The sequence below is a fragment of the Miniopterus natalensis genome, chromosome 11 (genome assembly GCF_054644295.1).
Source record: "Miniopterus natalensis isolate mMinNat1 chromosome 11, mMinNat1.hap1, whole genome shotgun sequence".
Classification (NCBI taxonomy): domain Eukaryota; kingdom Metazoa; phylum Chordata; class Mammalia; order Chiroptera; family Miniopteridae; genus Miniopterus; species Miniopterus natalensis.
In genome coordinates, this window is record NC_142091.1 from 7,369,436 (window position 1) to 7,381,686 (window position 12,251).

Here is a 12,251-nt window from a genome sequence, read left to right on the forward strand (position 1 = left end):
TCTGGTGGTGTTTTAAAAATCAAATTAAAATGTAAATAGCAGCTGGTCTGGACAGGACCTCAGGTAACGGTGTCCAGTTTGTGAGTAATTTCACAGACGGGAACCAGTTACATCGGATTCTGACAAGGGTCTTGCTTCTGAGGTTGATTTCCTCTCCCTGAGGGCCCTAGAGCAGGGCTGGAGCAGGTGAGAGGGCACCCACTGCAGCCCACCTTGCTCCTCTCTCTGGGGCCTGCCAATAGGCCCCATCAGAACCAGCAAGGAAACTGGGGGTTCCTGAAGAGCTGTCAGATAGTGGCCTGAGCCCTGCAGGCCTAGCCAGGCTCCTCCCAGCCAGGAGGGGCTCTAACCCAGGGCGCAGGGGAGGGTGCTGCAGGAGGCATCCGGCACTCAGCACTCGGGAGCTTTCCTTTCTTCCACAAATGGGTGCTCAGTCCTGGACAGAGATGCTCCTGTCCAGCAGTCCCGCAGTCAGACACAAGGAGACGAGGGCACTGCAGTAGGACACGGCCTACCAGGGAGTGCTCCGTGTCCAGAGGGGAGGCCTCTGTGCTGACACATACGCACGGGGCCAGAGAGGGCCCTAGGAGTCAGCAGGAAGCCCCTGTGGCCTCAACCAGAATTTGCCCCAATTTGGCCATGCTCAGGGCTGGGCACTGTAACTTTGGGCTGTAAAATTTGAACACTACTGTCCTGGCTCACACCAGGGCCTCCCACGGGTCCTCCCCATCTAAAGGGGCCGTATTGAAAGGAGCTATGTATTAAGGGGCAGCTTGCCCACAGGGGTGTCCCTGATACCCTTCAGCCCAGCCACTCCCTATTCCCAAGTCCCCAGAGAAGCTCCCCCGCCCCGTCTTTGTACAAAGAAATTAAGTTTCTCTGCCTGTTAATTGAATTACACTGCAGGAGGCAGAGAAGTTGTATCTCATTCAAGTCTCCTGAGTCCTATTGGAGCAATGTGCTGCCTTTGTGCTGCTATTAGCATTTGTCATGCAGGACTCAGCCTCTTCATACAATCCCTCCCCTCCCTGCTCTCCTGACTGTCCCCCTAAAGCTGCAGCCCCTGCCACCTGCCCTGGGAGCAGCCTGGTGAAGCTGCCCACCACAGAGAAGCCATAGCTCTTTGTCAGCCAAATTCCACTTCCCAGAGCCAGATACTGGGTGCGTGTGGCAGACAGACAGGTGGTGAGAGGTGGCCAGCCCCTGCAGCCACAGGAGTGCAGGCTTAAAGAGGGAAGACCGCCTTCTGGAAGCCTCAGTCCATCATTTGAAAAAATGGGACAGCAAGACTTACCTCTCATGGAAGTTGCTGGAGACATCACTGAGCAATGAGCCCAGAAGCAAGAACATCCAGCTTGCCCCATTGTGGACACAGACCATGGAGCTTAGTCAAGAGATCCATCAAGACCCAGGCTTGGCATCATGGAATAATAACAGTACCCACTTCACGAGTTAAGTCATGAAGAGGGCTAGGATACTGCGAGCACACGGCACATGTATGTGTGCAGTGCCCATCAAAGGCAATCATAAAAGTGTGTGTGTCTGTGTGCGCACGTATGCATGCACACACACCTGCAAATGACTGAACATGTCTCTGGGAAATTCTTGGGGTCTGCCTTCAACCCATAAAGTGCTCTGGGGCACAACCAGGTGTCGGAGCAGTGAGGGTTCAATCGTGTTTATTACTGCAATTCAGTGGAGCAGAGAGACCCTGTGGTCCAAAGGGGGGGGCACGTGGAGAGATCGAATGCGTCGGGCAACCTCTTACACTGTCTCATTATGGCCATCTGTACAGCAGCCAGCTTGTGGGCACAGGAGGGCACTGTGGCCCTTAGAGGCGGGGCAGGGCCTGGGCGAGCACAGTGGCAGAGTTCGCTGTTCTGGTGTTTGCAGGAAGGCTGTAGGGCAGAGAAGAGAGGAAGCAGGACCCTGCTTCTTGCCCAGGACAAGGAGCTGAAGACCCCTGTGTGCAAGGAAAGATGTATTCTGCATCATAGACTCGCCTCCCAAAGCAGTGAGCTGGATTCCCTGACCAGCTTTCCCTCTCCCCAGAGCCGTAGATGCCCCTGGGCCCACAGACACGGGCCTCTGATCCCTTTGTGTGTTTTCTCCCTCGAATCTTCTCACTGCCCCTGGCTGTCCACCTCTAGTGCAGGGGGTTCGCTGCTCCCTCAGCAGCCCTTTCCCTAAACAGTGAAAACTACTGGAAAATTCCTTCTTAGGCTAAATAGGAGGTGTGTGCTCCCCACTCCCTACACTGGGCACATTCCCAATGCTCAGCCACTCTCCCCATGGCCCATTTTGAAGTCTGCCTATCTCCCAGGTCACTCCCTGTTTGCTGGCGGTCTCTGTCCAGCTGAGTGCCCCACTCAGACCACATTTGTGAGTAACCTGGGGCTCTCAGCTGTGAGTCCTGAGGACTGGGCAGGCGTTCCAGGCTGCTGTGCCTTTCCCATGAGGGTCACGGCCACGTGTGCAGCACTGCCCTCCCCCAAAAGGCCACTTTTCAGACACACTGCTGTTCTCTAGCTCTGTGACCTGGGCACCTCAGTTTCTTCATTTGTAAAAGAAGGGCCCGTGTAGGCGATGTACCAGTGCCATTCAGTGGAAACAAAGTGCAAGCTATACATGTGATTTTAAATCTTCTAGTTGCCAGGTTTTCAAAAAAGTAAAAAGAAACAGGTGAGCTTCGTTGTAGTAGTATATTTTATGTAGCTCAATTTATCTAAAATATCAACATGTAATCAATATAAAAATTATTAATAAGGTACTTTACATTCTTTCTTCTCCTGCGTGTTCAAGTTCAGAGTCACTTCACTCACAGCACAGCTGTCTGGCCACATTTCAGGTGCCCAATAGCTGTATGTGGCTGGAGGCTACTGTACTGAACATGGTCTGGGCTCCGCAACTCCAGGGCTTATGAGTCTGTGAAGTACCTGGCACATCTTAAGGTGCACAAGTATTTACCTGGTGCCTTCCTTGGCACAGGAGAGGAGCATGAGACCTCCGGTGGGGAGTTTTCCTGAGCAGCTGCTATGCGGCAGGCACTTTCCTTGTATGGACACTTTCCTGGTTGCCCCTACAGCAGCTCTTTGGGGTAGACAGCCATGTCCCCATATCACAGGCAATGAGCCCAAGGCTTGGGGAAGTCATGTATACTGCGCTGAAGGCCACACAGCTGTTAGGGACATAGACAGAACCCAGGCCTGCCTGGCCCCAGCCCTTCAGGCTGGGTGGGGGGCCCAGAGGCAGCTTCCTCTTCTTCATAGATGGGCCTCCTGAACTGCTGAGCTATGGGGCTGTGGGGAGCGCATCGGGCTGTGCTGCCCAGGGTTAGTTGCCATAACAAGCAGCCGGCTGGCAGGAGGGGAAAGGGAACCCACCCCAGGCCTAGGTGTGGTTGTCACTTAGGGCTGAAGGACCCAGGGGCTCTGAGGCCTGTCCAGGATCTCTGGAGGCCTTGCTGTCTCTGGGCTTCCCCCACCCCCACACCCCCAGCTCTTAGAACAAACTGGGAAGAAAAGCTTCCTGAGGTGGAATTGACATGTATGGATGTGCATAGCTTAAGGCACATAGCTTAAGGGGCAAGTGCAGGCTAAACCCCATTCCCTGCTCCACTGGCCAAGCGTCAGGTTGTATCCAGCCAGAGGGGCACCTCTGTAACACACACAGCCCGGGACAGGCTGGTGCGGCCCCGCCCAGAGGGTAGACAGGGACATGTGGTAAGTGCTCCAGGTGAGTGCAGAGCCTTGAAGCCCTCCTACCAAAGACTTCCTTCCCTCCTTCCCTCCCTCCCTTGGACTCGGACCTATGCTGAGGCCTGACTCTGCTCCCACACCTTCTCACAAGCACATGCATGCGTGGGCACACACACACACATGTACACGCACACACACACACCCCTGCCTCTGCATAAACATCCCCCAGCTCCTCTGGGTATCAGCCTCAGGAGCAGGATCCCTCCTCCCCAGGAAAACCTCAGGGTGCTGCTGCCCAGGGCCCAGCCCCAGTCCCCACCCCAGTCTCTGACCTCTCAGTAGGAAGAGAAACAGCCGCCTGCCTCCCCCCCACACCCCTGCATTTCAACCCTCCAGGAAAATGGGAGGCATCTGCAATGCAAAGCCCGGCTTGTTGATGTAAAATCTTACTCTATATTCCACCCGGGTTCAGGCGAGTGAATTATGCAAATCTTTGATGGAAAAATATTCCTGCGCACATCCTTGCGCGTGTAAAACCTTAGTCAATAATTCATACTCGGCGTCTCGGACTGCAGGCTTTTTCTTCATTATAACTTGCACCTTGTTGTCTGTCGCGTCTTGTTGTATACCTGGTGGAATGCCCTGCATTGTAGCATTTATCCGCCTCATCATTTGATGAGCTGGGTTGGAGATTGTACTGAGATGCTGGTGCAGGGGCCAGGGGCCCTTAAAACCACGTCCCACGTGACAGAAGGTAGAGGAGAGGAGGTTGCTGGCTATGCGATGTGACTTCAGGGACACCGGAAACCACCCTTCACCCCCACACCTGTTCCAAACATCTCCTCGTGCCCCGACCAGCATCTCAGGCCACACCACGACAGCTCCATGGCTTCCTCCTTTCTCCAAAGGCCTATTTGTCTTTAGAAGTCAGATGACCCTGGCAAGTTTGCTGGGGAGGACGTTTTCTGAGCAAGTCATTAAAACTAGAGGGGAAAGAGATGCTGAGGACACTGGGAGGTAAAGAAAGGGGTCCCTGAAGGGGAGCTGGGCTGTCGTGCCCGGAGGGAGATGGTTTGAGGAGAGAGGAGACGGCCCCCTCACCCTCTGGCGCTCTTGCCCAGGCAGGACAGTGACAGGGACAGGATGGGACGTGGTGAGCTGGGTCGCTGCTCCAAAGAGCTTGCTGTGAGGTGGGGCCTCCCCACAATGGGGGCTGGGGCGGGAGGGTCTCTGATTCTTGCTGTCAGCCACAGCCCCTCTCACCTGGTGTCCTTCAGCTGACTAATGGGCACTCCTCCCGGGACAGGCGGTTCTGGGGACTGTATTCTGGGAAGCAAGTCTCCCCAGGAGGGTGGTGAGGGGAGACAGGACAAGGACCGCTTGCCTTTCCAGGACCTAAATGTTGCTGCCTCGGCGCCCTTACTCCGCCGGTCCCACTGCCCAGGGCGCCCCTGTTCTCCCAGGGAAGCCCTGCCTGTCACTGCTGTGCACTTGTCCTCGCGTAAGCTTACCATTCTCCACCGGAAGGGCTCATTTGGTCATCTGTCCTCACCCCTGCAGTGAAGCTCCCTAAGGCGAGCGTCCTGCTCGCTTTCGCTCCGGAGCCCAGCACAAGGCCTGGCGCCTGGCGGGTGCGCAGTAAGTGCGGCTGAATGGGTGGATTATGCCTCCCAGACGCCCCTCGGTAGAAGTTAACCTCTCCTCATGCATTCCTGAAACACTCGTCAAGTTTTCCTCATTCTCACATCGCTCATGCAGGTATCTACTTCCCTCCCTTCCGTCTTCCCCCAGGAGGCAGGGCCCATCTCAGGTCACGTGTGTCCCCAAGCCCAGCACAGGTGCTCGACATGTTGGCTGGGTTGGATGGAGGAGAGAGGGAGCAGGATTTCACTGGCAGCGGGGAGCACCTTTCCCTCTGCCCCACCCCTCCTCCTCCGGCCATGTCTCAGTCCCAGAGGAGGGTCAGGACTGACCCCTCTCATCTAGGTAGTAGGAGGGGCCAGCCAGTGCCTTGGTTGTTTGATGATGAACTTCCCAGGGTGGCAGTGGGGTGGGGTGGGGTGGGGGCCTGTTAGCGCTGCTTAAGGAACCCTAATCACCGAGATGCTGCCTGGGGCCTTCTGTTGTGTTTGGCTGGGAAGAACAGGGGTTTCTCAGCTGCTTAGGGGGGGTAAACCAGCTGACCTCTGTGAAGAGAGCCTGGGCCACAGACACAAATCAGAAGGCCCGTGCTTTAGGGCAGGGCTCATAACCTGGGTCCATGAATTGGGGGGGGGGGAGCCACGTATTTTTCACTAACTTCTAACTGAAATTTAGTGTTTCCTTCCATTCTGAACATAAGTAACCACCACCACAGCAGCAACAGTGCCTGTGACTGTCACGGATAGAAACCCGCAGACATCGTCACATGGCAGATATCTCAAAATATCAGGACCATCACCATCAGAACCGGGCCAGCATGACCCAGCACCAGATCTATTTGATAAGGAGTAATAAAAACATATATTGACGTGTGCTATACTATATCAAAAGTTTGCTTTTGATTGTTAATATTTGATAACCATGCTTCAATATATCTGCTTTCCTCTGTAGTTCTATGCATGGTGTGCATTTCAAAACATTCTGAGAGAGGCCCACGGAATGTAAGAATCTCCATCATGAGTGGGCAGGAGAAAGGGACAGGCAAAGGGGGTTTCCTAGAGCCACCCTCAGCCTTTATCAGACCCCCTGCCTGCTACTGAGAGGTTCTGTGGGGAGGGGAGTGGGGCCCGGGTCTTTGCTCGGGCACCGACTCTTCCCCAGCCTGGCCTTGCCCTCACTGGGCCTCCTCCACCTTCTCGCCCCCAGTCCCAGCCATGATCACCTCCCACCCCAACACCACCATCGCCATCAAGGGCCACGCGAAGGAACTCAACTGCACTGCGCGGGGTGAGCGGCCCATCATAATCCGCTGGGAGAAGGGGGACACGGTCATCGACCCTGACCGAGTGATGCGGTACGCCATCGCCACCAAAGACAGCGGTGATGAGGTTGTCTCCACGCTGAAGGTGAGCACCCACGCCCATCTCAGAGACCCCGTCTCAGGGACCCCGACTCCCAGAAAGCGGGGATCCCACAGCTATTACATCTGTATCCAATGGAGGTAAATTGAAAGTCTTAGAACCCTTCCCAGCACCCCCAAAATTACTGTCCCTTTCCTAGCTATTCCCTCCTCCATCCAGGGACCTCACTTCTCTCCTTTCTGACAATCCCAAGCCAGGAAATGTGTGGGCCCCTCAGCCCCTCCTTCCCTCCTGGACCCCCAGCCCTTCCCTGCAAGGACTCTCCCACGTGTCCATCCTTGGAACTGTCTGGGAAGAGGAGCCCTTGACAAAGCCCCTGAGGTCTCCCTCCCAGAAGACGGCCTGCTGACCTCCACCGCGTGAGCCCCCTTCAGCAGGCCAACTCTGAAAGGCTCTCCCGTCTCTCCGCCCCCCCCCCCCCGCCTCTGCCGCCCCGCCAGCTCAAGCCTGCGGACCGCGGGGACTCCGTGTTCTTCAGCTGCCACGCCATCAACTCATATGGGGAGGACCGGGGCTTGATCCAGCTAACTGTGCAAGGTAGCCTCGCCTGCTCCACTGCCCCAGCCCCTTCCCAGGGACACAGGTGCCTACTGCTCACTCCACCTCCAGAGCAGGGACAGTGCCCACACCCACACGGTGGTGACGATGACAAGAAATGTCACCCCTGCCCCTCTGTCTTGCCCCAAGTGGGCACTGGGGGCCCCACCAGGCACACTTCCGACAGCAAGGTGTGCAGAGTGCAGTGGCCTGCGGGACGTGTGTGAAGGGAAAGTCAGCTGGAAACAGTTGGGAATTCTGCATGGGGACAAACAGACCATCAGCTCCGAGGAGCCCCTCCAAAAGTGCCTGCCCCTCTCCCAGACAAAGGAGGGAGAGAAGCAAAGAGGGAAACAAGTAAGGGTCCTCCCCCCGCCCGCCTGAGCCCTGCTGCCAGGCCGCTCCCTGTCTCGCCTTGCCCGAACTCCAGGAGACACCAATCCCCAGGGGCACAGCAGAACCCTGGTCATCCCTGGGAGTAGACAGGAGGCCACACCCTCTGCTGTCATCCATCCTCACTTCTACCCCCTCCCCTGCCACACCCCAGAGCCCCCAGACCCCCCAGAGCTGGAGATCCGGGAGGTGAAGGCCCGGAGCATGAACCTGCGCTGGACTCAGCGATTCGATGGCAACAGCATCATCACAGGCTTCGACATTGAGTACAAGAACAAGTCAGGTACCCTGAGCCCTGAGCCCATGGCCCCTGCGCCACTTGCCCTGCCTGGGCCCTCTGGTGGGACAGTGCCAAGGCCTCAGAGCTGCCATCTGAGGCAGACGCACCAGCATGTAGCAATGCACAAACCCCTGTGGCTTCCAAAGGGAGGGAAGCAGGTTGGACTAGGAACCCAGGAAGCAGACAGAGGGACCCCAGTGATGGGAAGGGGTCTTAGCTCCTTCTTCCCAGTGCTGTCCCTGGGCCAAGGCCCATGGAATGGTCTGATTGAATGCAATTCAAAGGCCCTGGGCCCGGGGCTGGGACTGTCTGTGGGGTCAGAGACCTGGCAGGCTGACGGGTCATCTGGCACTCCTGGGATGATGGAGTGACTAGGAATTAGAGAGCTGCTTCTTGTCAAGAATGGGTTGGGTTGTTGGTGGATGCGAGGCCCTGGAAGAGGTTAGACCTAAGCTTCCTCTCCTAGGAACCCTCCCCTTGGACACAAGCCAGCTCCGGTGAGGCTGCCCACCGCTGAGCAAACAGTGACCCCTAGGTCTCTGGGGAAACAGGGTGGGGGGCATGGTCGGGTAGAGGGAGCCTCAGAGGGGACAAGAGGCTGGAACATGAACCAAGCCGAGTGGGGCAGAGGTGTTTGTGCTGTGCCTATGTGGCTCTCAGGATGTTTATCACGTGATAAATGAGCAACAGAGGGTGACTGACACTGAGAGGGCACCGAGGTTGCTCCAAGGCAGGAGCGAGAGGAAGACATAGTTCTCATCCTGGATCCTCCTGTGCCTTCGCTACCATAACCTGCATAAGCTTCTCAAAATTATTTAAAAATAAAACACAACCCAAGGTCTGGGGATCTTGACCTCCTACCTCCTTCCCCTGCCAACTCCAACTCATCTTTTGGGTCTTAGACTAGGTCCAAGGTTTTGTTCCCCCCAAGCTTTCCAGACTTTTCCTGCCTCCCTTAACACAGAGTGTGGCCACTGGCTGGTGGCCTCTCCTCTAGATAGCCCAGGTCCTAGTCTGCTGCTTTCCCAGCACCGAGCACAGCACACCAGGTGGCAGTTGCTCCACGCATGGCTGTTGAGCGAGTGGAAGGGACACAGTGAAGCATATCTCTGAGTTGAGTACTCACCCCTGGAGAAGCACTCTGTTGCGTTCCTATAAGGAGAAGCCCTGCCCTCAGAAGCTGATGGTGTCTTTGGGGAGAAAAGTCAGGTTGCAGCCAGCCACCCATAGTTCAGCCTGAGTACAGGAGGAGGGCTGCCCGGGGCAGGAAGGAGCTGGTCAGAGAAGCATCTTTCTGATCCTACAGAGGCTGCACTGAGCTGGGTCTGAACGATGGAGAGGTAATGTGCCTAATTCAGGGAAAGGGGGAGGACAGAGCAGGCACAGGCAAGGTGTGGTGCAGGGAGTGGCCTCCCAGCAGAGGGTTCACAGAAGAACAAGAAGTGCTCTGGGGCCAGGTCTGGGGGAGAGGAGGAGCCCTCCAGGCTGAGCCTTTACTTTCTTGGGGAAGGCTATTGAGAGCCACTGACCACGGCTGGGCTCGCAGGGAGAGGCCGGAGCGGCATGGTGCTGTGGAAAAATCCATCTGGCACCTGTGGGAAGGAAGAGCATTTAGGAGGTGAGCACAGACTGCCGTGGCCCTGCAGCGGGGCAAGGTGATGAACAGGGGCCCTCAGTGGAGACATGGGGGGAGCAGCTGTGTCCATCTCCCTCCTCAGGACTTTCCAAGGCTGGGCATGAGCTTCCCAGAAGCCAGGCAGGAAGGGAGGCGTCCACGTGAGGGCCACATGTCTGTGTGGCAGCACTCGCTTTGCCTCCCGCCTGCCCCGCCTGCCCTGCCACCCATACAGCTGGCAGGGCTCTGCTCACAGCAGGGGGCAGGGGGGCCTGGCGGCGCTCACACCCTTCCCCCACTGCTCTGTGGAACGGCCTCCTCGCCCCAGTCTGCTGTGCTGCCGGCTCCCCCTCCACCGACCGCTCTGTAGTGTGTGGAAGCCTTTCCCGGGGCTGCACTCAGCAGGGCAAAGCTGGGAACATCACACACCTGGACAGCAGTGCAGACGAGCGGTGGGAAGGGAAGAGGCGACTTTCAGAGCAAGTCCACGGCTTCCCCCAGCCCCTCCGGCTCCCCTGCAGTATGAGGAACGGCCATGCCCCACCCCAGAGCTGGGGTGCCAGGAAGGCTGGGCAGGGTGAGGGGAAGCAATGAAAGCTCAGCCTCGGGCTCTCCCTTCCACAAGACTTTGCACCTGTAGAAAAATAAATTACAGGATCAAGAGCACAGAGAAGCCACAGGGCCCCCTGCCTTTGGGTGGGACTGCTCCAGACCATCCCACTCACGTGGCAACTGTCTCAGCTTTGAGGGAAAGGAGCCTGAGGAGAGCCACAAGGGCTACCACTGGGGCCAGGCAGGCCGGGAGCACACGAGCCTCCTCCTGAGGAAGTGGGGATGCTATGCCCACCTGCGTGATAGTCCTGAGTTGAAGGCAGCATTTGCACAGGGCTGTAGGACACTATTAGTAATGCAAGTCCCCTCCCCTTCTAACTCACGTACCTCATGTGGCCGTTTAGGATCTTATGGGGCTCACGGGCAGAATCGCATGCGTCTGTCAGTCAGCAACATGCAACGGCCACGTGGTAGGAAAGAAGAAACAGGGCACAGTGTTGCCCAGGAGCCTACAGTGCAGTGGAGTGAGAACATACATGGCACATGCGTGCACACCTGCTTTCAGGGAGGGCCATTGCACAGCGCTGCGCAATCCCAACAGCACTATGCAAACTACGCCGTGGGAAAGGAAAAGGGTCTCCTAGGGAACAGACGGGCAACTCAAAGGAAGGAGGGAGATGTGCACAAGCGTGTGTGCGTGTGTGCGTGTGTGCTTGTGTGTGCGTGTGTGCTTGTGTGTGCGTGTGTGCGTGTGTGCCTGAGACCTTCCTGCATGTGGAACGGTGGAGCAAGGACCACTGGCAGAGCAGAAAACAGGTTGACCAAGTGTCAGAGCCGGGTGGTCTGCAGCAAGCTACCCAGTGTCCTCGGGCATCTCCGTCTATGGAACAGCGACGGCTGCATGCGCGCCTCAAGGGGCTGTGGGGGTTAAACGGGTGTGGGGGCGCCTAGCACAGAGCCCGTGCATTCTATCCTCCAGGGCCCCGGCCCTGCACCCCTGCTCTCCCTTACCCTCGTCCTCCTGCCCCAGACCACACCTATCCCCACCACTTTCTTTGCCCCAGCTGTGCCTTTGCCAGGTTTCCTGCGTGGCCGTCATCACGCTCACCTTCCACGGAGTTGCCGAGCCCGCCCCTCCGGGCAGCCTCACGCCGGCCTCCTGGCCCCAGGCAGCAGGGTAATAACACATTAACGCTGAATGGCAAACGGCGCCCACGCGGATCTACCAGACGGCGCTGCGCAGGCTTGAAAACACAGACACCACATTTTGCCCGTGCCCCAGGCGGGGGGCAGGAGTGGGTTCCTTGAGGACGGCCCTTATGCCCAGAAGGCAGCCATATGGCACCAGCTGTCGGCCCCCACGGGCGAGCCGGCTTGTCTGAGTGCCGTTCCACGTGAGCTAGAGTGGCTGTGAGAGGGCTGGCGCTGGGAGGCTGCGAGCCACCGCTGTGGCCCAGGAGCTTCTCGGAGCTGCTCAGAGATCCCACCAGGATTCAGAACGTGGCACGGGAGGAGATCAGAGCTGCAGAACCGACCTGTTTCCCAGGCGCAGGCAGCTGGGTGCTCAGATGTGACTTTTGCCCACGCTGCTCCCGCCACAGTGAATGTGCCTCCTGAAAACCAAAGGCTCGTGCCCCTCCCAGTGAGCAGCCCACGGGGCTGAGGCACTGGCATCTCCCCAGCCCTGCCTTGCTTTTTAAGAAGAATACTTTGCATCATAAGCCCTTTGATGAGGAAGGGAGAGTGAGCCCTTAATGAAATATGTTAATCTGGGTAAGCCGGGCTCACATGAAAGGGAACATTAAGGAGACAACACTCGCCAAGGCCCGCTCAGAACTCAGAGGGAGCAGAAGAGGAAAGGGAAGGAAGCAGGGCCCCTGATGTCAGCTGTTCAGGGTCAGAGCGGCGGCGGTGGTTAGGTTTGGAAAATCGGCCAGAGGCCTCCAGACTTGACTCTGATGCGTTAGCCTGGAAGGTCTGTGGAGAGAGAGCTGTTCTGTGCCAACATCAAAGATGATTTGGGAACACAAGGTCAACTGCAAAGGGCTGGCAAAGCGGAAAACTGGGGACCACTCTCTGAGACACGTCCCCTCCCAACCTTCCTGTGATTGACA

The 12,251-nt window shown here is 57.2% G+C and overlaps 1 protein-coding gene across 1 annotated transcript in view; it reads left to right on the top strand.

The window, feature by feature from the left end:
• Nucleotides 1–12,251, top strand: part of DSCAML1 (DS cell adhesion molecule like 1) — a 319,931-nt gene that overhangs the window by 261,923 nt on the left and 45,757 nt on the right. The window contains exons 12-14 of the mRNA XM_087822175.1: nt 6,546–6,745; nt 7,201–7,297; nt 7,845–7,973. Of these exons, the coding sequence (XP_087678301.1) occupies nt 6,546–6,745; nt 7,201–7,297; nt 7,845–7,973 (426 nt within the window). The remainder of the gene's footprint in view (nt 1–6,545; nt 6,746–7,200; nt 7,298–7,844; nt 7,974–12,251) is intronic.